The sequence below is a fragment of the Neoarius graeffei genome, chromosome 23, assembly GCF_027579695.1.
Source record: "Neoarius graeffei isolate fNeoGra1 chromosome 23, fNeoGra1.pri, whole genome shotgun sequence".
Lineage (NCBI taxonomy): Eukaryota > Metazoa > Chordata > Actinopteri > Siluriformes > Ariidae > Neoarius > Neoarius graeffei.
Genome location: NC_083591.1, coordinates 25,367,974 through 25,395,484, shown reverse-complemented (window position 1 = coordinate 25,395,484; position 27,511 = coordinate 25,367,974). Strand labels below are relative to the sequence as shown.

Sequence of the window (27,511 nt, the reverse complement as noted above, 5' to 3'; positions counted from 1 at the left end):
CCAGGACCACTGGGCTGCTCCAGTCACTGTGGGACTCCTCGATTATGCCCATTTCGAGCATAGCCTTGAGTTTGTCCCGAGCCACCTTTTTCTTGTGTTTGGGCAAGCAGTAAGGATGGCTACGCACTACCACCCTTGGGAGCATTTCGATGTGATGTTCTATGAGGTGGGTACGACCAGGAAGGGGTGAGAACATGTCAGAAAATTGCTTTTGCAACTTGGCCACCTCCGTGAGTTGGGCTGGTGAGAGGTGGTCTCCACAAGGGACTGGGGTGGTCCAAGATGTTATCTTTTTCACCTCCGGCCCCAGCTCCGCCTTCTCCGGGACTACAGATGCCAACGCCATGGGGACCCCCTCATTCCAGTGTTTTAAAAGGTTGAGGTTGTAAATTTGCAATGCCCCGCCCCATCCGTTCGCCTCACTTCATAGTCGATGTCCCCGATTCGCCTTGTGACCTTGAAGGGCCCTTGCCACTTGGCGACTAATTTGGAGCTTGACGTGGGCAATAATATGAGCATTTTGTCTCCCGGGGTGAACTCTCTAAGGTGCGTGCCCCTGTCATACAGCCGCATTTGACGTTCTTGTGCCTGCCGCAAATTCTCCTGGGTTAGGTGCGTGAGGGTGTGTAGATTTGTGTGCAGGTCAAGAACATACAGTGATAAAGTGTAAAGAGATAAAGTGGAAGAGCACTTCCGCGTGCTGAGATATTGCAGAGAGGCACTGCTTCCGGATATCGCATTGCATAGTCCACCAGAACTAGAATAAAGCGATATCCCTGTGCTGACCGATCTAATGGCCCGATGAGATCCATCCCAATTCTTTCAAACAGGGTCTCGATTAGAGGGAGAGGGCGCAACGGCACTTTTGGAGTGGCCGTGGGATTTACCAATTGGCATTCATGGCATGCCGCACACCACCGATGGACATCCCCGCGAATCCCTGGCCAACAGAACCAGGCCATTATTCAGGCTAGTGTTTTATCTTGCCCCAAGTCTCCAGCCATGGGATTAAAGTGAGACACATGGAATACAAGTTCCTTGCAGCTCTTTGGGATTAACCATTGGGTTATTCGTTCACTAGTTTGAGTGTCCTGCGTCACTCGGTACAATCTATCTTTAATAATAGCAAAATAAGGGAAGGTCAGTGCCGTGCTTGGCTGAAGAGTTTGACCATCGATTACTCTCACTTGGTCAAACGCATGCTGCAGAGTCTCGTCTCACGACTGCTCTAACGGGAAATCCCGAAGGGAATCCCCAAGAGAGGGAGGAGGAGCGGGCCGCTCCTCACTCTGACGCGGTGCTGATGTAGACGGCTCTAGTGACAGCTTCTCCAGTCAAAGCCACACCGGGATCTTCCCATGACCTACTCATGCAGGACCCACTACGTGTTAAATATTTCATCAGCTTTTTAAACCCTGGCCAATCAGTACCCAAAATCAACGAGTGGGTGAGATGAGGACTAACTGCTGCCTTTACTCTATGCATTTGGCCCCAGAATAGAATATGGACAGACACTAAGGGATAATTGTGAACATGCCCGTGCACACACAACATTTTCACCGCTTGTGCTCTCCCCAATGCCTCACCTTGCACCAGGTGTTGGTGAATTGAGGTCTGATTACAACTGGAATCCACCAAAGCATGATGTGTATCCCCTTGAACACTCCTTCTGGAAGCAGAGAGATGAACTCTTCCAGTGCCACCAGGTTGATGATCCTGTCGGTGTTGCAGTCTTCCACCCTCAGCCACTGCTGGCAGGCATCCCAGAGTTGTTGGCCAAATGCGAACGGTTGACCGACCTCCCCAAGTGTCAGCTTCCGGAACCACTGGTGATGTTGCTATGGGGAGTGGCCAACCCACTGCAAAATGGCCCTCTTGAGGTTGGCGTAATTGAGCTGGCTGTCGGCAGGGAGCTGCTGCGCCGCGAGCTGCTCCTCGCCTGTCAAGACCGGGAGGAGGCGAGCTGCGCGCTGCTCAATTGGCTACCCCCACTATTGGGCTGCTTGCTCGAAGAGATCGATGAAGGCTTCAGGCTCGTCATGCAGGCCCATCTTCACTGCCACACCTGGTTTTTCTGGGGGCTTATTGGAATAGAAGCCCCAGCACCATACTATGGGGCCTATAGTGTAACCTTTTCTATGCAGACCTCAAAGAACTCAAGCCAACAGAACCAATCTGGGTAAACTTCATGATCACCTTGACTGCTGGATGAGCACACCGATGGGTGGATTATCTCATTAGAGTAGAGCACCCGTGCCTTCGGAGCTTACGGACTTTTCTAGCTATGCTCCAGTTTGTTTACGAGTCTCGTGAGAAGGAGGACCCCTATAAAAATTTTTGGGAGGGGGCTATCACGCCTGAGGCAGCAGCAGCACAGGAGGCTGTTGCACCAGAGCCCTTCCTAGATGCTGTCGTTCCAGAGCCAGTCCCACAGCTTGTTCCACAGTTTATCCCAGATCCAGCACCTGAATCAGATCCAGAGATAGAACCAGAACCAGTACAGGAGCTGGAGCCTGCATCAGAGCCATCACCTGAACCAGAACCTGAGCTAGAACCAAACCCACTGCAAGAGCCAGAGCCTTCATCAGAACCAGACCCAGTACCTGAACCAGTGCCTGAACCTGAGCCAGAGCTAGAAGCAGTGCAAGAGCTGGTGCCTGTGTCAGAACCAACATCTGAACCAGAGCACCAGCCAGAGTCACTGACAGCACCAGAGCCTACACAAGAGACAGAGCAAAAGCCAGTGCCTGAACCAAAGCCTGAGCCAATGTTAGAGCCAATGTCAGTGCTAGTATCAGCTCCAGAGCCAGTGCCAGCACCAGAGTCAGAGCCAGCATCGGTGCCAGAGCCAACACCTCAGCCAGTGCCAGCCCTGGAGCCTGTGCCTGCTCCAGAGTCGGAGGCAGTGTCAGCTCCAGCATCAGAGCCAGGGCCAGCAATGGAGGCAAATGCCAGTGTCAGCTCCAGCATCGGAGCCGACGCCAGAGTCGGAGCCTGAGCCAGTGCCAATGCCAGAATTGGAGCCAGAGTCAGTGCCAATGCCAGAGTCAGCTCCAGTGCCAAAGCCAACACCTGAGTCGGAGCCAGTACCAGTGTCAGCCCCAGCATCAGAGACAGAGTCAGCTCCAGTGCCAGAAGATGACAAGGTGACTTCTGCCTCAGCTGGCCACAAAGACGTCATCGTTCCGCCGCCCAGCCACAAGGACATCGTTGCTCCACTGCCACCTAGCCATGAGGACGTCATCGCTCTGCCACCGCCCGGCCACGATGATGATGTTGTCTCACTGCTGGGTCCTGACTAAGACCAGAATAATACACAGACAGAGCTCAAGCCTGAGTCCAGCCAGAATCCAGACCATGTCCAGAGCTCAAGCCCGAGTCCAGTCCAGACCCCAAGTCATCTCCAGAGCTTGCACCCACTCCAAGCCCTGAGTTCAAGTCCTGTCCTGGGCCTGAGTCCAAATCCCCACTTGAACCAAGTATCCAGTGCCACATCGGCTCAGAGCTACACACCGATGGCACAGCAGCCAATGTCAGGGGCCAGGAAGGAGGGATTGTCGCTCCCAGAGGGAGCTTTTTTTTGGGGTGGAGGGTGGTGTTCTGTCAGACCTGTACGCTGTTGTGCATGCACCAGTGGGATTCTCAGGCATGTTCTGTACTGCGTACGCACCGAGCAGACTCTCGCATGCGTGCTGTTAATCATGCACACCTGCATAGAATTAAGGCGCATCAGCACACCTATATAAAGACTGAGAAAATGCACACTCAGTGTGAAGTATTATGCTACATCAGTGCGCATTACTGAGCCTTATTTTCCATGTTAGATTTCCTGGTTTTCTGATTCCTGTGCTTATTCCTTGTTTCTGTTTTTTTTCTCTCTGCCTCTGATAGTCTGTTTGTGCCTTGCCCTACCCATTACTTGCTTCCTTATTATTGATTCCAGCCAACATTATTAATAAATATTACTTCTGCACTTACATCTGTATCCTACCAGTCCCTGACAACATCATGCATCATGTGATAATTTCACCTGGGAGACAAACAGACACCGTCTTTCCTGTAAACAAGGCTTAATCTGTCTTAAACATCAGGGGTTTTTCTAGAAACATTTAGTATGAGGGCGCTCACCATGGTGAGGGAGCGAAGCGACCGGGGGGGGGGATGGTGCGGGGGGTTGTCCATCCCCCCTTCCGCTGTGTGAAGCCTTTAAAAAATTGAGGCTACAATGGGACATTCTGAGGCTATCTGAGAGGGAAATTGTAACAAATTGTTTGTCAACATTGAAAAAGAATGAAGTAATCTTCTTCTGCCCCGGACAGTCTTTGGCTTTCTTCCGTTTCGTGCTGCGGGATGACATCTTTAAATGCCCAAGTGCCAACAAAAACAACTCGCGAACTACTTCTGTCAACTGTGGGTGGTAGAAATGGGCAACTGGACTTGCTTGAATTACTATGACCTGGATGATTGAGAATCTTCACAGACATACTTCTGTCAAAAGCTCCCGCGCCAGTGGGTGAAAGGTCATTCAGTCTTGAGAAATCTTGCTCTACAAGTCAGCTGACCTTGTATGTAACCCATGTCAAATCTCGCGAGAGCAGCCGCAACAAGTAAACAACATGGTGCCTCAGTCTGGAAAATGCCAATTCGGATTGTTTTTGCACCGTCTGGCAGTGTATCTACTATGATTGGAACATTTTTGGAGTAATTATAATGTATTTGCTGATCAGACACATTGTCATGTGGTGTTGCTGGGATGTTTTCACGGAGAAAAGATCATTTTGAGAAAGATTGCATGTTGTGCAGTGGCATATAAGTGCAAGGCCTAAGTGTGACTTGGGGTTCAATCGGCATTTCGGTAAGTGGGCGCAGCGCCCCTGTTCCCCAGTTTAGACGAAAGCTTGAACATTGTTCATTTTTGCACTGTTTTTGGTTGTTCAAACAGAGAAAGAAATAAAAGTTATTACCGTCTCCCTGCTGTCAAGAAAAATCTTAACAAAGAGAAGCAAATGCTTCAAGAACACTGAAGAAACGAGTGGTTAAAGAGAATACGACGAGAAAATCTAAGCCTGAAAACTCCAGAGAAATTCGCAAATACCTGCATTTGTAGTGATCATTTTATTTCAGATAAGAACTTGTATTTAAAAAAATAGAAAATCATAAGTGAGTATGGAAGAGTTTGCTAAAGAACCTCATTTTATTTCTGTCCATGTTCGAGTTAGCTTCTTCATGAAAGTGTTTGATTTTCTTACAGGTGAACCAGCTTCCTTATTTGACATGGAAAACCCAGACTGGACACCAAGCAAACAACTTGGACATAACTCAGTAAAAAAAACCCAACAAGGAGCAACATACATGATGTACAGTATCCTGAAAGAACAGAAAAGATTCAGAGCAGAGTGCTGAAGCTTTGCTTCTGTTATCAAAGGAACCCAGTCCTGTGCAGTCCAGTCCAAGGTGGGAAAAACCCTGGACATAAGGGTAATGTGTGAAAATCTGCACAGAAGTAACCTAAACTCAAGATCAAATCCCAGGCTCCATTTGAGATTATTTCCTGAAGTCTATGGTTATGAAATGGGTCACTTAACCATGTTTAATAGAACTTTAACAGAAACAGACTGGCCAGTACAATGAACACAGGAATCACCCTAACAGGAAATGGGGAACAAGTTTTCAAGGGTGAGGTAGAGTCTAATTATCCAAGATGGGGCTTACCTTTACACCTTGCACTCGTTTCAGGGACAATTCTCACATTATCCACAGAGATATGTCCAGACAAGGTGCTGTCAACAACACCCTCAATAATCACCTAACACATACATACAGAGATACAATACTAAATAATTATAAAGAGTTAATAGAGTGGCTTGTTAAGGTTTAAGGATAAAACAGTTACCTTGTATGGCTTATCAGCATGGGGCAACAGAACTCTTCCTTCTTTCCAGCCTTTAGTTTCCTGCCATTCCACTATCCAGATCAGTGCTGCATTTTCTGTCTTGCTTCTATTCCTCTGCCCATCTTTTTCTGCTTCCTGCAGCTCTCCACTTTCTCTCACTCCCTCCCCTCCTCCCTCTCTCTTCTGCCAAATGCGTAGGGCACCTGTGTGCTCTCCAGTAAACCGGTACCAGAATGACATACACAGATCTTCATCAAGAGACGTAACAGGCAAACTGACCAACCGTGCCAATTGGACTTTACTCTCCATCTTGTTCTGGCTTTCCCCCTCTGCACTTCTTTCTATTTCCATCTCTCTTTTCATTCCTGCCTCAATCTTCTGCTCTAGCTCTGGGTCGAATGAGCCTTTGGTCAGTGCAGTGTAGATGAAGTTTCCTGGTTCCCCTGATGAGAACAAAACATAAGCATCTATGAGCAGATACATTCCAAATGTCCATCCAAATGCCTCCAGAAATATCAAAAGAACAGTAATGAAACAAACAGTCATATATATCATATTTTGCAATGCTCAAAATTATTTTTGAAATCACAGCTTAATTTAATATAACCTTTTAACATTATAGACAGTTCTTGTGGGGCGGCACGGTGGTGTAGTGGTTAGCGCTGTCGCCTCACAGCAAGAAGGTCCTGGGTTCGAGCCCCGGGGCCGGCGAGGGCCTTTCTGTGCGGAGTTTGCATGTTCTCCCCGTGTCCGTGTGGGTTTCCTCCGGGTGCTCCGGTTTCCCCCACAGTCCAAAGACATGCAGGTTAGGTTAACTGGTGACTCTAAATTGACCATAGGTGTGAGTGTGAATGGTTGTCTGTGTCTATGTGTCAGCCCTGTGATGACCTGGCGACTTGTCCAGGGTGTACCCCGCCTTTCGCCCGTAGTCAGCTGGGATAGGCTCCAGCTTGCCTGCGACCCTGTAGAAGGATAAAGCGGCTAGAGATAATGAGATGAGATGAGACAGTTCTTGCTTTGTAGTCAGACCTGCATGAGTGGCCAATAAAATCTCACCTGTGTAATCTACATTGGGCAGTTGATGTTTGGAGGGCTTGTCACGATTTTGTAGGAGCCAGTCTACTTGTCCAATGCTCTCTAGACTCCACCCACAGAACGATGGATGATCTGACCAGCCAAAATTGCAGTCAAACCAAAGATATGCTACACAAAGTACACAGAAAACAGAAGCAGTATATTGACTCTTTTACATTAATGCCATTTTTCAAAGGATTAGATAAGCAAATTTTTCTAAGAAGCAGTGGAGTTCAGCAACTTTAGATATGGTTTTCTTTTTTAAAATGTCTCATGATCTAGTAACTCTATCTCCTTCAGTACAACCTGTTCCTCACTGCCTGAGATCAACCAGATTCTCAAGCAGCAATGTTGTTAAGTATAATGTTTGTAAGTGTAAAACCACAACCTACCAGAAATTCTTTGTTGTTGCAAGTACAAGAATTTGGAACATTCTTTCTGATGAACTGAATTTAAACATGGACAATCAACTCTTTTTGAATCTACCATGTTGAATTATTATTTTTCTGCTTTAAATAACTATGATTGCAACAACCCTCACACTTTTAAATCTATATGTCTGAAATGTAATTCAGTCCGTAGTCTTGCACATCCTGTCTAATGCTGTTGGTAGACTACTTTTATTTCTTTTTAATAAATACCTTGGGCCCACAGTAATTGGCTGCCACTGTTGTGGTTACCCTGCTATACATATATCTATTTTTTTTTAAAATCCCCTTTCTTTAACTTGTAAAGATTTTTATTACTTATTTTTATTAATTTTAGGATTGATAGCGAAGCTAATAAAATAAAAAAATAAAAAATAACTTTTCTGAGAATCAACACTCCTTCAACATCCCCACATGCCCGTTTCACATTGGTATAAGACTATAACTGTTTATAATTATAATTTCTCTTTTTCTTCCGTTCAGTGATTTGTTTATTTTTAACACCCACATTTGACTCACAGTTCTAAAATTATCCTTTTCCCCTCTGAAATATGCTAGCAGTTCAGTTTTGATCAAAGACAGCCTGGAAACTGCATGGCTGTAATTGTTATCTGCTGACAGCTGTTGGGCATTAATGTTGGTTTTATTCTCCAGTTCACCTCACAGTCAGGAGCTTTCAGGTTTTAACTGAAGCATAAATAATAGTAAATAACCTGGACAATTCTCCATAGGATGCATGACCTAATGAAATAGAAACAAGTTATGTTTTCCACTGCTGTAGATGTAGGATCAAGAACAGTTTCTTTCACCAGGCGGTCAGGAGGCTCAACTCCCTCCCTGTTCTGCCCCTCCTCCCCCCTCTGCCCCCTGCCACAGATTCTGCTCGCACATCCCCCTGCCCCCCCTTCAGCATCTGACATGTCATCCTCACAGTTTCCCCCCCAACACACACACACACACACACACACACACACACACACATATCTCATCGTTCATTAACACACTGAACTCAGGGACCGCACATCTCACTTTACCTCACTCATTTGCACTATTCCGCACTACCTCACCTTAACAGCTGCTAGTTTGTTTATACTGCTTATTTCATGTTTACCTGCTATACCTCAAGTGCCCTTGACTGTTTGGTTATTTGTACCAATTTATATATATGTGTGTGTGTGTGTGTGTGTGTATATACTGTATGAGTGTTTAGTCTAGTTCATATCTAGAGTGTTTATACTGTTTATATTGTCTGAGTGTTTAGTCTGTCTTGTTCTTATCTCGTGTTTATACTGTTTATTTATACTGTTTATATTGTTTGAGTGTTTAGTCTGTCTAGTTCCTATCTAGAGTTTTTATACTGTTTATATTGTTTTTTTTTCAATTATTCTATTTTTATTTATTGCATTGCCAGTTTGCACCGTGGGTCAGAGAGGACTGATATTTCATCTGTGCTGTATGTCGAGCATGTATAGCATATTTGACAATAAAGTTGACTTGACTTGAGGATGAGTTTCCTCCTATAGTGAAAATGCATTTATAGACCAGGCTGATGATTCTGACGCATTTATGAAAAAAATCCATCTGGAGAACACATCCATGTCTGAGAAGTAATGTCTTGGAGCATGAAAGGACAGGAGAGAGAGACAGAGAGAGAGAGAGAAAGAGAGAGGAGGGGGAATAAGCTACATATGGAGTATTTTTTCTAGTGTGTTAGTGATGACAAATTTATTTAATCATTTTAGGCATATGTGGTGCTTGATTTGAAAAGAGGTTTGATGAATGAAATGTGTACTGAAATTTGTAGGGTAGGCTCTTTACTAAAATTAGTACTGTGCATGTGTTTCAGTAGAGTGATCTTTACTTTCATATTATTTGTTACTGTGCAACATAGCCAGCCCATCTTTTAGATAAAATGTGAGTTTTTGTTTTTTTTTGTTTGAAAAATTGGGAGTTTTTACTGAAAGCTTAGCTAGTATGATACTGGAAAAAAATGAATAAAATGTGATTTTTAAATAAGGGACATATTCTCATTTACCGTTTGTGGGTGTTAAATGTGGAATTGTTGAGATGGCCTTTCTAGTATAACTTAGTATTAGTATAACTTAATTACTGTACAAAAATGTTATTTGACACACAACACTCACCAGTCACTTTAACAGTACTTGTACATCTGCTCATTTATGTAGTTATCCAATCAGCCAAGCATGTGGCATCAGCACACTGCATAAAATCATGCAGATGCAGGTCAATTACTGTTCACATCAAACATCAGAATGGGGGAAAAATGTGATCTCTGTGACTTAACAATGGCATGGGTGTTAGAGCCAAATGGGCAAGTAAAGATGTTTTCATTTCAAACAGATTTCAAAAGCCGTTGATCAAATAATACAACAGCATTTAGAGTTTACACAGAATAGTGGGGGAAAAGCATCCTGCGAGCAGAGGATCTGCAGGCTGAAACACCTTGTTAATGGAAGAGATCAGAAGATAGTGTTTAGACTGTTTTAGGCTGACAAGAAGCCTATTGAGGTATTTCACCCATGTGACCAAGTCATGTGATGCTGCCATTTTGGACGGCACGGCTCGAATCAGTTTGAATGCGAGGAAGGCGACAAACGAAAAACATAAAAGAAAAAGGAGCGAGATGCAGAAAACACCTTCACTATCCAGCGACGTAGGGTATTTACAGGGCGAGCAGAGGGAGAGGTATTTGCAAAAATTGAGGTTAGCAGGCTTAGAGAACGACATTTACCTGCTTCCACCAGGATTGTTCACTGACGTACGGAAGTACACGAAGCCCTCGTCTTTACCTGACTTTGGCCCACATGATCTGTATACCTATGTCGTTAAAAACCCATCGCCATACACAGGTATTGATCTGAAAGCGTATAAGAGTTTGGATACCTACAAATATTTTGTGTCAGGCTGGGTAACATGCCTACATCAGCGGGTCGTCCCTGGAGCCGGTGGTCGCCATCTTATTACAGCTAAGGTTTGTTCACATTTTCATTTACTTTCGGTCCTCAGGATAAACAAAATGTTATTAAATGTCATTGAAATAACTTCTTAGTCTGTTGAGACATGGCCCGTTATAAATTTGCTGTTACCAGGCGATGACCAAGAACTGTATTATTAGGGTCGGTGTAGTTGTAGCAGTGTATTAGCAACTAGCTGTTAGCACTAGCTAATGTCAACAACATCATAGCTGGTATATTACTGTAGCAATGTTTACGTTCAGTCATTTGGATGACTGTTAAAACCTTTCAGTTTCAAGTTTTTCCTTTACTGGATTTACTAGTTTACTGAGCTAGCGCGCTCGGGCAAGCTGGGAGCTAGCACGCGCTAGCCTGCCGGCGCGCTAGCTCAGTAAATTAGTAAATCCAGTAAAGGAAAAACTTGAGACTGAAAGGTTTTAACAGTCTTCCAAATGACTGAACGTAAACATTGCTACAGTAACATACTAGCTACTGTTGTTGACATTAGCTAGCTTGACGTTCAAAATGGCGGACACTGGGGCGTCATGTGACCCTGTGACGTCAGGTGAAATACCTCAATAGTAATTCAAATAAGCATGCTTTACAACTGTGGTGAGCAGAAAAGCATCTCAGAATTTGGTGCATGGCTGTGAAGATTTGCCCATTCAGCAACAAGTGATTTAAGCCTAGGTCACAACCGGACGTACGATTTTTTGGCCGTGCGATTTTTGGCGTTTCCCAAATCGCTGCGTTTTTTTTGTTCATGGAGAAAGACACGCGTTGGCCGTAAGTTTGTCTTGCAACCTGAAAAAAACGTAAGTGCCCGTAGAGTTTGTTTGACATGACAAAGAACCTCTGCGGCCGGTCTGCGCCCAGTCTACGGCTCGAAAATCAGCACGTCACACGTGCTCCCTCCGTGCATTTCACGCGCGCCCTCCGTGCGTTTCTTGCATTTTTTGCACATAGACCGGCCGTAGGAACACGTACGGCCGGTTGTGACCGAGGCTTTAGTGAAGTCTGTGCAAACTGTAAGGCTACATCATATAAAGGCATCCTATACAATTGTATGCAACTGTATAAATATTTCAGAAGGGTTCAGATACAGTATGTCTTTTCCTCTTGGGAAAATTCAAAATGCACATATATTTTTAAATGCATAATTTTCAACTCGGATCACTTTCTCCAGGAGTGTGCACATTAGGATAACAGGAACAGCCATGACCTGTTCAGCTTCCTATTGTAAACCAAGATTGAAGGAATTGTATGGGGTGAGAGGATTCTAGGGTTCTAATTTTAATTTGATATAGTCAAGTTTATTTGTATAGCACTTTTAACAACAGATATTGTCGCAAAGCAGCTTTACAGAAAATTAAAGATTTTAAACATGAGCTAATTTTATCCCGAATGTATCCCCAATGAGCAAGCCTGTGGCGACGGTGGCAAGGAAAAAGTCCCTCAGCTGACACGAGGAATAAACCTTGAGAGGAACCAGGCTCAGAAGGGAACCCATCCTCATTTGGGTGAAAACCGATAGCATGATTATACATCCATCCATCCATTATCTGTAGCCGCTTATCCTGTACAGGGTCGCAGGCAAGCTGGAGCCTATCCCAGCTGACTATGGGCGAGACGCGGGGTACACCCTGGACAAGTTGCCAGGTCATCGCAGGGCTGACACATAGAGACAAACAACCATTTACACTCATACCTACGGTCAATTTAGAGCCACCAATTAGCCAACCTGCATGTCTTTGGACTGTGGGGGAAACCGGAGCACCCGGAGGAAACCCACACAGATACGGGGAGAACATGCAAACTCCACAAAGAAAGGCCTTCGTCAGCTGCTGGGCTCGAAAGCAGGACCTTCTTGCTGTGAGGTGACAGTGCTAACCACTACACCACCGTGCAGCCCATGATTATACAGTGTCTTGCAAAAGTATTCATTCCCCTTGGTTCTTGTCCTGTTTTGTCACATTACAAGCTGAAATTAAAATGGATTTGAGGGTTCACACCATTTTATTTACACAACATGCTGACCACTTTAAAGGTGCAAATTGTGACACAAACAATAATTAAAGGGCATATCCTGGACCAATTTAGTGGGTTTTTTTAATATGAAAGTATGTCCCTTTACACTTATCCAGAAGGGTTATTTTGCACAAGGCCATCTGTCTACAGCAGAAAAAAATAAAACACGTCTGGAAAAATCCCAAGGGAGTCTGGAGCCATATTGATCCAGATTCGTGATGTCGCGTGCGGATCCGCCAGCAGGCTGAGAGACTCTGCATGGGTTCAGTACACAGTCTGTGTAGACCAAGTTTAGCAGCTAGCGATTTAGCATTGAAATGATGATAGTTAAAAGCTTCAGCTTCTAAATCCATGGATTCATGTATCAATGCTTATCTATCTACTGTTACATAAATCATTTTTTCTAATTACTATTATGTATTTATACATTTCTTCATTTAGAAGAGTACTGGCTACTGTAGGAGAAAGATTTCATAAGCTACACATATGGAATCGGCTAAGCAGGGTTGTATATACATTTAATGTTTGACAGGTCCCAAAATCTCAAGCCCTGACACGCATATCCCTTGATACATGTGAAGTAAGTGTATTATTGCCCAGCGCTTTCATGTTGTTTACTTTTGTGTGTGTCAATAAATAACATTATCTGTGTACCACACAAACACAGGAACACCTAATTTAGAGTATAGTCTCTCTTATTTCTTACCCTAGCAACAGTCAACTTGTGAATTGCCGATTTTCTTGGTCTTTTTCTCGGCTCTGCTTGGTCCTCGGCTTCGAGGGCCACAGTGGATGCGACACTTCGCCTTCTGTCAGGAAAGACGAACAAGGCTGGCTCCTTTGGTGACACTGACACAGATGGAGACGGTGTTGCTTTGGGCATTCTAACAGATGGAACTGCGTCTTTTTTCAGATCAAGTTGCTTCTTGAAGTCCATTTCCCACTGCAAATACTTCTCAAAGTCGTCGGGCTTTATGAAGTGAGCCACGCATATGATGCTGTGGTATGTTGCATGTTGCCAGTATTTCCGGGTGCCTCACATGAAGCACTCCCATTTCTCTCTCATTGTCCGGTCTTTAGGAAAACGATGAGTACTAATCCCATCATGATTGGTGTTGTTACACCCTCCTACGATACATCTGTTAACCATTTTAATAATTACGTGATAACGTTGAAGAAATTTGCAGAAAACCGCCAGGTCGTATTCTCATAAACAAACCAACACTGATATGGGATTCAGAAGGAGGCGTCCCATGCGTGACGTCACGAAAATCAATGTTTGCCGGGAAATCCAAATGCCAAGTTTTTTCAGAGGCAGACGAATTCACCTCAAATGGCTTGATTTCAACTGAATTTTTCTGGTATTGCGCAAAGTAAAAAAAATTGCACAAAATGCAAAATGTGACAGATATTTGACCAAAGTTTAATATAAAATAAGAGAATTACATTGATCTTTCTCCTAAATATACCCAAGATGTGCCCTTTAACATGAAAAAAAAAACAGAAATATGGAATGTGCATAGGTATTCACCCCCCAAAGTCAATACTTTGTAGAACCACCTTTTGCTGCAATTACAGCTGCAAGTCTCTTGGGGTATGTCTCTATTAGGTTAGCAGATTGAGCCACTGGGATTTTTGCCCATTCCTCAAGGCAAAACTGCACCAACTCTTTGTCCTGCTGGAATGTGAACCTTTGTCCTAGTCTCAAACCTCTGGCCCAGGGGTCATCAAACTACGGCCTGCGGGCTGACTCCGGCCCGCCACCCCCCTTTGACTGGCCCCCCAGCCTCTCTGCCCCCTACCACTTGAACCGGCCCTATGAGGCAATCCCCAAAAGTGGTCATGGCCTATTTTTTTAAATTGCTTTTTGGCAAATAATAACATGTCTGCATCTTGTATTTTGTTGATTTTATCAATTAAAATTCATATTTAGTTATAAAATGAACTATTCATATTTTCCGAATTTTCATCATATGCTCGCGATCAAGCAGTGACAGGCAGTGCACGCGCAGAGAACTGTCAGTGTTTAGGACAGCAAAATGGCTAGCGGTCAGCGAAAAGCTGACAGAGAGTGCAGAGTTTTTAAAGAACAGTGGACCACCGATTATTTTTTCGTTCAGTGTAAGGACCATGCAGTTTGTCTTGTATGTAAAGAAAGTGTGTTGGTTTTCAAAGAATATAATCTGCGTCGTCACTATGAAACCCGCCACAAAGAGTATGCTAGTTTGCAAGGGCAAACAAGAGAAGACAGGATTCGGAGGATGAAATGCGGACTGGCTGCACAACAGAATGTATTCCTTCGCCAAACCCAGATCAACCAGGCTGCTGTCCGAGCTAGCTATAAGGTAGCTCACCTACTGGCTACCCATGGAAAGCTGTTTACTGATGGGGACTTTGTTAAAGTATGCATGCTTGCTGTGGCCGAGGTGTGTCCCGACAAGAAGGATGCGCTCAACGTGGTGAGTCTCTCCGCACCTACTATGACCAGGCGGACCGAAGATTTGGGGGACAACGTGTATGACCAGCTGAATGAGAAAGCGTCAGAATTCAAGTTTTTTGCTTTGGCTATGGATGAGAGCAATGACGTGCAGGACACAGCACAACTGCTGTGATCTATTGCTCATATTATTATAATTTCACTGTTTTTTTAAATGTATTTATTTTATAGGCCTATTTATTTGACCTTTATTAAGTGCTGCACACAATTATTATTAATATTATTAATAATATCAACAGGCCTACCTACAATTTATAATTTTCCACTCACCTTTGCCAGTGTCAATCACCTCAACTAGGCAGATGTTTCTTACCTTGACAGCTTTGATGTTATTTTTATTAGAAAATAAATAAATTGAATATCTGTGGTATTTCAAATTAAAACAAAGTGTGAAGACTCGATTACTACTTTTGCAAACCACTAGTAAATATAAACAAATATGTGCCAGGAATCAAGTGTTGATATAGTAGTGTGGATATAGTAGTGGGGATGGCTGTGCCAGGCTAGTAATCTCTACTACACAATGAGGCCTGCTGGTGGTCATATTTGTCTGGGTCATACAATTCTATGTTATATAGCTGACCCGACCCCAGCCCCCCATCACAGTCAGGAACGACAATGTGGCCCCCAGAGAAAAAAGTTTGGTGACCCCTGCTCTGGCTGATTCAAACAGGGTTCCCTGGAGAATTGCCCTGTATTTAGTGCCATCCATCTTTCCTTCAATCCTAACCAGCTTTCCTGACCCTGCAAATGAAAAACATCCCCACACCATGATGCCGCTGCCACCATGCTTCACTGTAGGAATAGTGTTCTCAGGGTGATGGGAAGTGTTGGGTTTGCGCCACACTTTGCATTCCCCATGATGGCCAAAAGACCAGAGATCAGAGAATCTTCTTCCATGTGTTTGGGGAGTCTCCCACATGCTGTTGGGCAAACTCCAAATGTGTTCTCTTATTTTTTTTCTTTAAGCAATGGCTTTTTTTGGCCACTCTTCCATAAAGCCCTGCTCTGTGGAGTGTACAGCTTAAAGTGGTCCTAAGGACACATACTCCCATCTCTGCTGTGAATCTTTGCAGCTCCTTAAGTGATGTCTTTGTTGCATCTCTGATTAATGCCTTCCTTGCCCAGCCTTTGAGTTTTGGTGGGCAGCCTTCTCTTGTCAGGTTTGTAGTGGTGCCATATTCTTTCCATTTTGCTATAATGGATTTAATGATGCTCTGTGGGATAGTCAAAGTTTGGTATATTTTTTTATAACTCAACTCTGATCTATACTTCTCCACAACTTTGTCTCTGGCCTGTTTGGAGTGCTCCTTAGTTTTCATGTTGCTTGCTTCGTAGTGTTGCAGAGTCCTTCCAGAACAGGTTGATTTATACAGACATCATGTGACAGATCATGTGATATTTTGATTGCACACAGGTGGCTCTTACTCAAATATTTATGTGACTTATGAAGTTAATTGGGTGGACCAGCTCTTATTTAGGGGTTTCATACAGAAGGGGGTGAATACCTATGCACACTCCAGATTTCGGGTTTTTTTTCAGCTTAACTATTGTTTGTGTCACAATAAAAAAAAAACAATTTGCACCTTTAAAGTGGTAGGCCTATTGTGTGAATCAAATGGTAGTAATCCCCTCAAAATCCATTTTATTTCCAGCTTGCAACGTGACAAAACAGAACAAACACCAAGGGAGATGAATACTTTTCCAAAACACTGTCAATAATTTGCTTGTATAACAGTGCCCTATATAGTCACAAAGTATAACTGTGTAACCAGGAAAATCATTATAGTTTTAACATGAAGTCTGTTTTGTTGAAGTTTTCAACTGTTCATTGATGGAAACTTGACTGCAAAACTGTTCATGACAACTGCAGTCCTAAAGTTATCATGTTAATAGCGGTCCTCAGCCATAGATGCATTACTGTAAGTGTCCAGCGCTATCTTCCAAGTGTGACTCTAACGACTTCCAACGTGATAAGACTCCAGCCAAATATAGGGCATCAGGATGGATCAGGCAGATCCGAGGAGCAGAAGAGGTCAGTATCACTGACATCTCAGGATCAACATGTAACTCAACAGAAAGAGACAGACAAAGGGAAAAGATGGGGGGGGGACACAGGTTGGTAGGTATGACCAGAGTCACCTAATGAGTAAAAACAGTATACATTTTGCACTGAGTGCAAACAGGGACTCTGGCAAGACTAAAATTATGACAGCATAACTAAAAGGGAGAGCCAGAAGGTAACACAGTAATAAGAGAGCCCTGGGACATAAAGCAGCCAGTGACTACACTGTCAACAGACCCGAGTGAATGTTTAAGAGTGCGTGTGTGTGTGTGTGTGTGTGTGTGTGTGTGTGTGTGTGTGTGTGTGTGCGCACATGCGTGCGTGCATGTGTGTGTGTGTGTGGGGGGGGTGTCAGCATCCCATACATCCCAGTTTACCAAAACACTCTATGCCTGAAGACCCTCCAGATCTACTCCTTTGCCTAATAAAAAGCTATTAACAAGAGGCTTGACTAAAAATATATGTTTTCAGCCAAGACTTAAACACTGAGACTGTGTCTGAGTCTTGAACACTACTTGGAAGGCTGTTCCATAACTGTGGGGCTTTGTAAGAAAAGGCTCTGCCCCGTGATGTAGCCTTCACTATATGAGGTACCAACAGATAGCCTGCACCATTTGATTTAAGTAGGCGTGGTGGGTCATAAAGGACCAGAAGTTTGTTTAGATACTGTGGTGCAAGACCATTCAGTGCTTTATAAGTCAATAGTCGTATTTATAAATCAATGCGAAATTTGATTGGGAGCCAATGCAATGTGGATAAGATAGGGGTAATGTGGGCATATCTTCTCGCTCTAGTAAAGGCTCTTGCTGATACATTTCAAACTAACTGGAGCTTGTTTATGCACTTATTGGAATATTCAGACAGTAAGGCATATTATCCAACCTAGAGGTAACAAAAGCATGAACTACTTTTTCTGCATCATGTAGTGACATATTTCTTAGCAATATTTCTGAGATGAAAGAAAGCTATCCGGGGAATGTTATCAATATGAGTTTCAAATGAAAGACTGGAGTCAATGATCACACTGAGGTCTTTTACTGTTACAGTGGTATGCAAAAGTTTGGGCACCCCGGTCAAAATTGCTGTTACTGTGAACAGTTAAGCAAGTTGAAGATGAAATGATCACCAAAAGGCATAAAGTTAAAGATGACTCATTCCCTTTATATTTTAAGCAAAAACAATTTTTTATTTTCATCTTTTACATTTTCAAAATGACAAAAAAGGAAAAGGGCCTGAAGCAAAAGTTTGGGCACCCTGCACGGTTAGTACCTAGTGACACCCCCTTTGGCAAGTATCACAGCTTGTAAACACTTTTTGTAGCCAGTGAATAATCTTTCAGTTCTTACCTGGGGGATTTTCACACATTCGTCCTTGCAAAAGGCTTCCAGTTCTACAAGTTTCTTGGGCTGTCTTGCATGCACTGCTCTTTTGAGATCTATCCACAGATTTTCAATGATGTTTAGCTCAGGGGACTGTGAGGGCCATGGCAAAACCTTCAGCTTGTGCCTCTTGAGGTATTCCATTGTAGATTTTGAGGTGTGTTTTGGATCATTGTCTTATTGTAGGACCCATCCTCTTTTTAACTTCAACTTTTTTACAGATGGTGTGATGTTTGCTTCCAGAATTTGCTGGTATTTATTCGAATCCATGCTTCCCTCGACCAATGAAGTGTGCCCTTTGCCACTGACTGCAACACAACCCCAAAGCATGATCTGTTTCATGCTTCAGAGTTGGAGAGGTGTTCTTTTCCTGGAATTTGGCACCCTTTTTTCTCCAAACATACCTTTGCACATTGTGGCCAAAAAGTTCTATTTTGATTTCATCACAGGACTTGTTTCCAAAATGCATCAGGCTTATTTAGATGTTCATTTGCAAACTTCAGATGCTGAATTTTGTGGCTAGGATGCAGGAATGTTTTTCTTCTGATGACTCTTCCATGAAGGTCATATTTGTTCAGGTGTCGCTGCATAGTAAAACAGTGCACCACCATTCCAGGGTCTGCTAAATCTTTTTGAAGGTCTTTTGCAGTCAAACAGGGGTTTTATTTGCCTTTCTAGCAATCCAACGAGCAGTTCTTTCAGAAAGTTTTCTTCATCTTCCAGATCTCACCTTGATCTCCACTGTTTCTATTAACTGCCATTTCTTAATAACATTACAATCTGAAGAAACAGCTACCTGAAAACACTTTGCTACGTTCTTGTAGCCTTTTCCTGCTTTGTGAGCATCAATTCTTTTATTATTCAGAATGCAAGGGAGTTGCTTAGAGGAGCCCATGGCTGTTGATTTTAGGGACAAGTTTGAGGAGTCAGAGAATTTATACAGCTTTGAAATCTGCATCATCTGACCTTTCCTAATGAAGAATTTGAACAAGCCACAGCTCAATAAGCTAATTAAGGTCTGGAACCTTGTTAAAAGTTACCTGAGAACTCAAATGTATTGGGGTGCCCAAACTTTCGCATGGTTTTCCTTTTCTTTTTTCACTCTCCAGTTGTACAAAACAAAAATAATACACAAATCTTGCAGAAAAAGCTGAAATGTGTTGTCTTTACCTTTATGCCTTTTGGTGATCAGTTCATCTTCTGCTCACTTAACTATTCACAGTAACAGACATTTTCAGTAAGGGTGCCCAAACTTTTGCATGCCACTGTACATGTGAAGAAACAGAAAGGCCATCCAGAGTTACTATGTAATCACAAAACCTACTTCTAACTGCATGTGGTCCTCGTACAAGTACTTCTGTCTTGTCAGAGTTAAGTAGAAGGAAGTTAATAAGCATCCAGTGTCTAATGTCCTTTACACATTCCTCAATTTTATTAAGCTGGTGTCTCTCAACTGGGTTTGCAGAAACATATAACTGTGTGTCATCAGCATAACAATGGAAGCTAAAACCATGCTTATGAATAATATCACCCAGAGGTAACATATATAAAAAGAAAAGCAGTGGGCCTAAGATAGAACCTTGTGGAACACCAAACTTTACCTCAATATGTTGAGAAAAATCACCACTGACATCAACAAACTATCAACAAACTGATAGTAATCAGTTAAATAAGACCTGAGCCAGAAGAGGGCCATTCCCTTAAATCCCACAACATTTTCTAGTCTATCCCAAGAGAATGGAATGATCATTGGTGTCAAAGGCTGTACTAAGGTCAAGCAATACAGGCAGGGAGACACAGCCCTGATTAGAGTCCAATAGTAGGTCATTTACTACTTCAACCAGTGCTGTCTCTGTACTATGATGAGGTCTAAATCCTGACTGATACATTTCATGGATGTTATTCCGATGTAGATATGAGTATAACTGCTGTGCCACTACTTTTTGTAGGATCTTGGAGATAAAGGGGAGGTTTGATATTGGCCAATAATTGGATAGCTGACAGGGGTCGAGGTCAGGTTTTTTAATCAGCAGTTTGATAACTGCTAGTTTAAAGGATTTGGGTACATAGCCAATTGTAAGGGAAGAATTGATTATTTTTAGAAGAGATTTCATGTGGTGGTGACATGCCTGGCAGTAGGTCAATAGCGCAGTCATAGGGCCGATGTGGTGGTAGCCCGCATGCCTTTCCCTTGCTTAAGACATCCTGCAGGTCCATGTAACACTCTGGGATGCCATCCAGGGAGTCAGGTCGAGGACTCTCCACAGTAGTGGATAAAAGATTGACTTGGAGACAAGAGTTACAGTTCTGAAAACAAGTTGGAGACCATTGGAGAATCTCCTTGTTCTGTCATGAAATCAAGGGACTGTGAAGCTGCAACCATGGATAGCCAAGAATAAGATCATGACTTACAGTATTAGTGACATAGAGCGAGATGTGTTCAGAATGCAGAATGCCTACTTGGATGTGGAGCGGTGTGGTCCGGAAAGTGACGAAGCCATCTCCTATTGGTCCTCTGTCAATGGTCCTAATGCTGAGTGCGCTCTGCAGGGGGACTGTGGGCAGGTTGAATTTCTGCATGATAGAGCAGCTGATGAAATTCCCTTCCACCCCTGAATCGATAAAAGCACACAGGATGTGTGTGGAGTCGGTCAGCTTCAGCAATACTGGCATTTTAAAAGACTTGGAATTAAATTTTCTCACCGGACTCACAGTGCATGTAGAACCTTCTGCTGGAGTTGTACAGGATGGACGAATGGGACAGAGGTTGAGCTGATGCTCTGAGCTCCCGCAGTAAAAGCACAAACCTTCCCTTCTCCTTCTTTCGTGCTCAGAGCAGGACAGCCAGGTGCGTGAGACCTCCATAGGCAAACTGTCCTCAGAAGTTGTGATAGGCTTAATGCTTTCCTGAATGGGGGGGGCGGTGTGCCAACAGATGATCGAGTCGAATGGCTAAATTGATAAGAGAGTCCAGCGTGAGTTGTTTGTCCCAGTAAGCTAGTTCATTAAGAATTGCGGGACGTAGACCTTGGTGAAAGACAGCTTTCAAAGCAGGTTCCTTCCATCCACTGGCTGCTGCTAGAGTTCTGAAGTCGAGAGCATACTCTGCCACGCTTCGGGGATCTTGTGAAATGTAGAGCAGACTTTCACTCATTTTGATACCCTCTGGTTCATGGTCAAAAACTCTCTTAAACATAGAGAGGAATTGTTCATAAGAAGTTGCTTGCTCTTGGTTCTTGTTCCACATTGCACATGCCCAATATAGCGCTTTGTCAGTGAGGAAAGAAAGGAATTTGGAGATCTTATGTTTATCAGAGAGGTTCAGCATGGTAGTGAAATACATGGAGCATTGACGCAAGAAACCCTTATAGTCAAGAGCATTTCCAGCAAACTTCTTGGGTACAGGAAGTTGTAGCGTGGGGCTGGGAAGAGACTCAGGGCATGGTAGGAGGGCCTGTGACATCACGGTTGTTAGTTGCATCATACGGGTGTTGAGATCTGCTAGCATCAGTTGATGTTCTCCCAATAAGCGTCCCTGAGCGTTCAAAGAAGTCTGCTTTGCCTCTTCCACTACATCCATGGTGGCGAAGTATCCTGTCAGAATGCAGGCACTTATGGATGTAAATGCAGAAGAGAGCAGGGAAGCAGACTATCAATGATGCCAAAATGATAGCCTCAAAGCGAGGTCAGGAAGCAAGCGAGGGTTGGGTGATCGGCAAACAACATAGAATAGATGACACAGGCAGGAAGGATATAATATGGAGGTATCTGTCGAGACTCCCCCTTGGGTTGCCATTGAAATGAGTGAGGTCAAAAACAGTTCGCTTCCAGCACTTCTCTTCTCAACACCCAGACCTCCTGCAACTGTTAAGATGGATAATATGATAATTTTCAATTGCTTAAAAATATGGCAGCAAATTAGGAAGGGCTGCAGACTACCAGACACTTCTATCAATGCCCCAGTATATCACAATCATGCATTCTCTCCATCCCTCTTGGATGGGTCTTTTGACAGTTGGAGGCTAAAGGGTTTGGTCACTCTGAAAGATCTGTATATTAATAAGCAATTTGCTACCATTTGCTCAGTTACAAAACAAGTTTTCTCTTCCCACAACACATTTCTTCCGATATTTGCAGATTAGGAATTATGTCCGTCAATGTGTGCCTAACTTTGAGTCTCTTCCGGAAGATAAATTGATTTATAAGCTTTTGTTGGGTCCACCTGAATCTAGAAAATTGGTCTCTGGCTTTGTAAATATATTTTCTGAACAAACAATTTCTGCTACACACTCTTTGAAAAACTCCTGGGAGGAGGAGCTGGGAATGCAGATTGGAGATGATGTTTGGAGGGAGGGCCTTGGTAGGACCCGATCTTGCTCTATCAACACCAGGCACCAGTTAATCCAATTTAAGGTGATGCACAGGCTTCATTACTCAAAAACCAAACTGCACAGAATCTTTCCCACCATTCCATCGCTATGTGACCGATGTAAATCTGCAGAGGGCTCTCTGACTCACCTTTTTTGGACATGTCCGAAACTGTATAATTTTTGGTGTAACATATTTAAGTGGTTTTCTGACATGTATGGTTGTGTGTTTGAACCTGATCCAATGATTGCATTATTTGGGGTTTCTCCTTCTCTACTTAAACATGGGGTTTCGGTGCAAAGCACAATTATGTATGGAATGGTAATTGCAAAGAAAATGATTTTAAAACTCTGGAAGTCAGATACTGTACCTCAGTTTAAGATCTGGTTACGTGAGCTCATTGGTATATTGCATATGGAGAAGGTTCGATATGGCATGATGGACAATCTTAATAAATTTTCAGATATATGGCAGCCATTTTTGGCTCACCTTGATAAATATAACACTGATCCTGACCAGCAAGGGAGTTCATAGAGTGCCATCCACCTTTACCATCTCTGTTTAGTATTTGTGTTAAGATTCTAGTGTCAGTGATGCAGCAGTGTACACAATTATTGTTTTTAAATATGCCCTGGGTTTTTTTTGCTGTTTTTTTGTGTTCTGTTTTACTTGTTGTTTCTACTTTGTCTCTTTTTCTGTGTTTGTTTTCTGTAACTTGTACAAAATTCTAATAAAAATATATTTTAAAAAAAGAAAAGATGACACAAAGAGCATAAACAAAATAAGGCTAGCAAAGGTCAGAAAATCGAGAGGCAGATTGGGAATAGCAAGGCTTGGTCTGGACTGGATGAAACAGAACAATACTTTGCATTGGAGTGGTGTTTGAGAGTGGCTTAAGTAGGGGAAGAGCTAAATAGGGAGATGAGTGTCAGCTGTGATTAATACTCTGGTGACAGAGGGTGCTGTGGATCTTGGTGCTTGTAGTTCTGGATGTCCATGTGTTTTCCATGTAGTTTGTGTGTCTTCAGGTGGTCTACTGACACAATTGCTTCTGGTAATATCTGTTTGAAGAGTCATGTAGGTAAGGGATCTAGTACACAAGTAGATGATTTTGATGTGGAAATTAATGAAATTAGTTTGATTTCTTGAAAGGGAGTAAAACATTCTAATTGCTGCTGTGAGGCATTTATACTGTTAACTGCAGGGTTACTTAAATTATCTGGCCTTCATTTAGTCGTTTGAATTTTTTGTTGGTGTCAGAATGCAGGCACTTACAGATGAATGTGCAGAGGAGAGTGGGGTGCAAACTGTCAACAAAACCAAGACGTGAGACTGGAATCGGAGTCAGAAAACTAGCAAGGGTCGGGTGATCGGCGAACAACGTAGTAGAGGGAAGACAAAGAGCAAAAATGTGAGATTGTAGCGGTTCTCGTATAATGGTGGAGCACAGAAGACGGCAGGACAGAGTTCAGGTTGGTACAGCATTTTATTGCTACACTTTTCAGTGAACACTTATTTTGAATTCATAGACACACAATCGGCGTCTGGTTCAGGGAAGAGCTCCCTCTGCTCTCGCTCTCCCTCCTTAAGTAGGGCGCGGTCACTGGGAAGACACACAAACAGGTTAATTGCCCTCAGGTGTAGTGATTCTGCCACTTACCTTCCCCGACTCCACCCTCCTGTCACAGACCGGCGCTTGACCACGCCCCCACTGCCACAGAGATGAAGAGAAAAAGGTCAGAAAATACAAGGCTTGGAATGAACTGAGAGAGCAGAATGATACTTCGCAATGGTGTGTGTGAGAAGGAAGCTTAAATAGGGAGACAGGTAATTAGGGAGATGAGTGACAGCTGATTTCAATAGGCTGGTGATGGGACGCTCTGGTTCTTAGGAACTGTAGTTCAAGGTGTCCATGTTTGTAGTTTGTTTGTTCTCAACATGTTTACTGACAGAACACCCCCCGAGGAGCTACCTCTGGGATCTACATTCTTTCTAGGACAACCCCTAACTCTTGGTGCTGGTTTGTCGGGATATGGAGCATGGAATTCTTGTTTGAGGAGCAAGTCTAGAATGTCCTTAGCAGTGACCTAACTTTGTTTCTCGGGTCCATACCCTTCCCAATCTACCAGGTATTCGACTTCTATCTTATTTACCTGGTAGATGGGCTCATCCTCTAAGTTGAGTGCTCCTGGACCGGTGTGCTTCCTGCGAGAGGGCCCGGGATGGCAGGTTTCAGATTGGAGACGTGGAAAGTTGGGGTTATTCGGCTGTGAGGGGGAAGTTCAAGATGGTACGAGACCTCACTGATATGACGCAATACCTTGAATGGCCCAATGTAACATGGTTGAAGTTTTCTACAGGCATTGGGTTCTCTCAGGTTTCTTGTGGCCACTCATACTCTGTCGCCCGGGGAAAAGTTTGGAGTGTCTCCTCTATGTTTATCCGCATATTCCTTATACTTGGCATTGACTGACTCTAGATGTTGATGTACGTCCTCCCAGATTGTCTGGCTGCATGCAAACTAGTCATCTACAGCTTTTACCTGGCTAGATGTGTTGTCCCAGGGAAACAGGGGTAGTTGGTAGCTGAGTATGCACTGAAATGGTGTTAATCGGGTTGCAGAGTGTTTGAGGAAGTTCTGTGCATACTTGGCCCACGGAAGAAAGCGTGCCCAGTCCCCCTGGTTACGCATGCAGAAGATCCTCAGGAAACAGCTGATTTCCTGGTTGGTTCTCTCTACTTGGCCGTTAGACTGGGGGATGACAGCCAGATGTGAGGCCCACCGATACCCCTGATCTTTCCATGAAGCTTGTCCAAAAACGTGAAATAAATTGAGAGCCCCGGTCACTGACTATATCTTCGGGAATACCGTAGTACCTGAAGAGTTGTTGGATCAGTAGTTCTGAGGTTTGAGAAGCTGTGGGGATGCCAGGTAAAGAGATTAGTTTTAGTGCTTTAGAAAATCGATCAATGGTTGCCATTATTGTGGTGTTGCCTTGTGAGGGAGGGAGGTCCGTGATAAAAATCAACAGCTATGTGGGACCAGGGTCTCTGAAGAATAGGGAGAGGGCACAGTTGGGGGTTCTGGGAACCTTTGCTTGGGCACATTCAGAACATGAGGTGATGAACTAGTTAATTTCCGTGAGCATGTTCTCCCACCAGTATTTGTTTTTTAGCATTTGGTGAGTGTGTTGACTGCCAGGGTGCCCCATGGCAGGAGATGCCTGGGCCCAGGTGATGAGTCTGCTGTGAAGATGCTTAGGCACGTAGAGAAGACCAGGTGGGAGATGAATGGGACTGGTTTGTGGCTGTGATCTCCTTATTTCTCTGTCCAGATCCCATGTGATTGATTGTAAAAAACACTGTGGTGGGAGGATGGGATGGGTAACAGAATCTTGGTGAGATGGACTGAAGGTTCAAGATAGGGCCTTTGTATTCTTGGAGCCTGGACGAAATGAAATTGTGAAATTAAATCGGGTGAAAAAGAGTGCCTACCTGGTCTGACGTGGATTTAACATCTTGGCTTTCTTGAGATATTCGAGATTTTTGTGATTCGCAAGAATTACAAAGGGGTGAGTGGTTCCCTCTCGCCAATGTTGCCACTCCTCAAGGGCTAGTTTAATGGCGAGCAGCTCTCCGTACCCATGTCATAATTCCTTTCTGCTGAAGATAGTTTCTTCGAAAAGAAAGCTACTGGGTGCAGCTTATGTTTCTCCCCAAAACACTGAGATAGGATTGCCCCCACTCCTGTATCAGATGCATCAAACTCTAAGATGAAAGGCTTGGTTGGATCGTGATGCTGAAGGATAGGGGCCGAGGTGAAAGCTAGCTTGAGACGACTGAAAGCTTCTTCTGCCTCAGGGTTCCACTGGAGGCACTTGGGTCCCTTCTTTAGCAGTGCTGTTAAGGGAGTGGGAATTGTGCTGAAACCCCAAATAAACCGGCGATAGGAGTTTGCAAAGCCCAAGAAATTCTTTAGGTCCCTTATGGACATGGGCATCAGCCAGGAAGTGACAGCAGAGACCTTGGATGAGTCCATGCTTACTCATTCTGTGCTGATGATATACAGTAACCTAGGAAGGAGATTTGACTGTGATGGAACTCACAGTTCTCTGCTTTTACATAGAGATGATTCTCCAGCAGACGTTTGAGAATAGCTCTGAAGTGTTCCTGGTGGCTTTTTTCATCTGGGGAGTCTATCAGGATATCATCTACAGTATGTAGGCGATGGCATATCTACCTAGCATGTCCTGTAGCATGTTATTTATTACACACTGGAACACGCTGGGAGCCAAAGAAAGGCCATAAGGCATTACCCGATACTCCAAATGGCCGGTGGTAGTGCTGAAGGCAGTCTTCCATTCATCGCTCTTCTTTATCCTGATCAAGTTATATGCACTGCATAGGTCAAGTTTAGAGAAGATCCTAGCAGACCTGAGTTGCTCCAAGGCTGCCGGAACAAGGGGAAGAGGATAAAGGTATTTAATGGAGACCTGGTTTAGACCTCTGTAATCGATGCAAGGTCTTAGTCCACCACCTCGTTTCTCCACAAAAAAGAAACTGGCAGATGCAGGAGACTTGGAAGGGCAGATGTATCCTTGTTTGAGGGCCTCTTGAATATACTCCTCCATGGCAGTGTGTTCCTTTTGGGATAGGGGATATATACAACCATGTGGCAGTGACATACCTGGCAGTAGGTCAACTGCACAGTCATATGCCCGGTGTGGTGGTAGCCCGCAGGCTTTCCTCTTACTAAAGACCTCTGAAAGGTCCCTATAACAGTCAGGAACATTGTCCATGCAGT

General features: G+C 43.8%; 1 protein-coding gene across 2 annotated transcripts in view; it reads right to left on the bottom strand.

Moving 5' to 3' along the window:
- The window catches only part of nrp1b (neuropilin 1b), a 186,333-nt gene that overhangs the window by 22,442 nt on the left and 136,380 nt on the right, over positions 1-27,511 (bottom strand). The window contains exons 13-15 of one of the 2 annotated variants that reach the window (XM_060905961.1): positions 6,950-7,096; positions 5,894-6,336; positions 5,713-5,806 (exon numbers count right to left, since the gene is read on the bottom strand). In XM_060905961.1, coding sequence (XP_060761944.1) covers positions 5,713-5,806; positions 5,894-6,336; positions 6,950-7,096 — 684 coding nt within the window. Of the gene's footprint in view, positions 1-5,712; positions 5,807-5,893; positions 6,337-6,949; positions 7,097-24,174; positions 24,419-27,511 lie in introns of those variants that run through there. The other variant, XM_060905963.1, reaches the window with a different exon arrangement.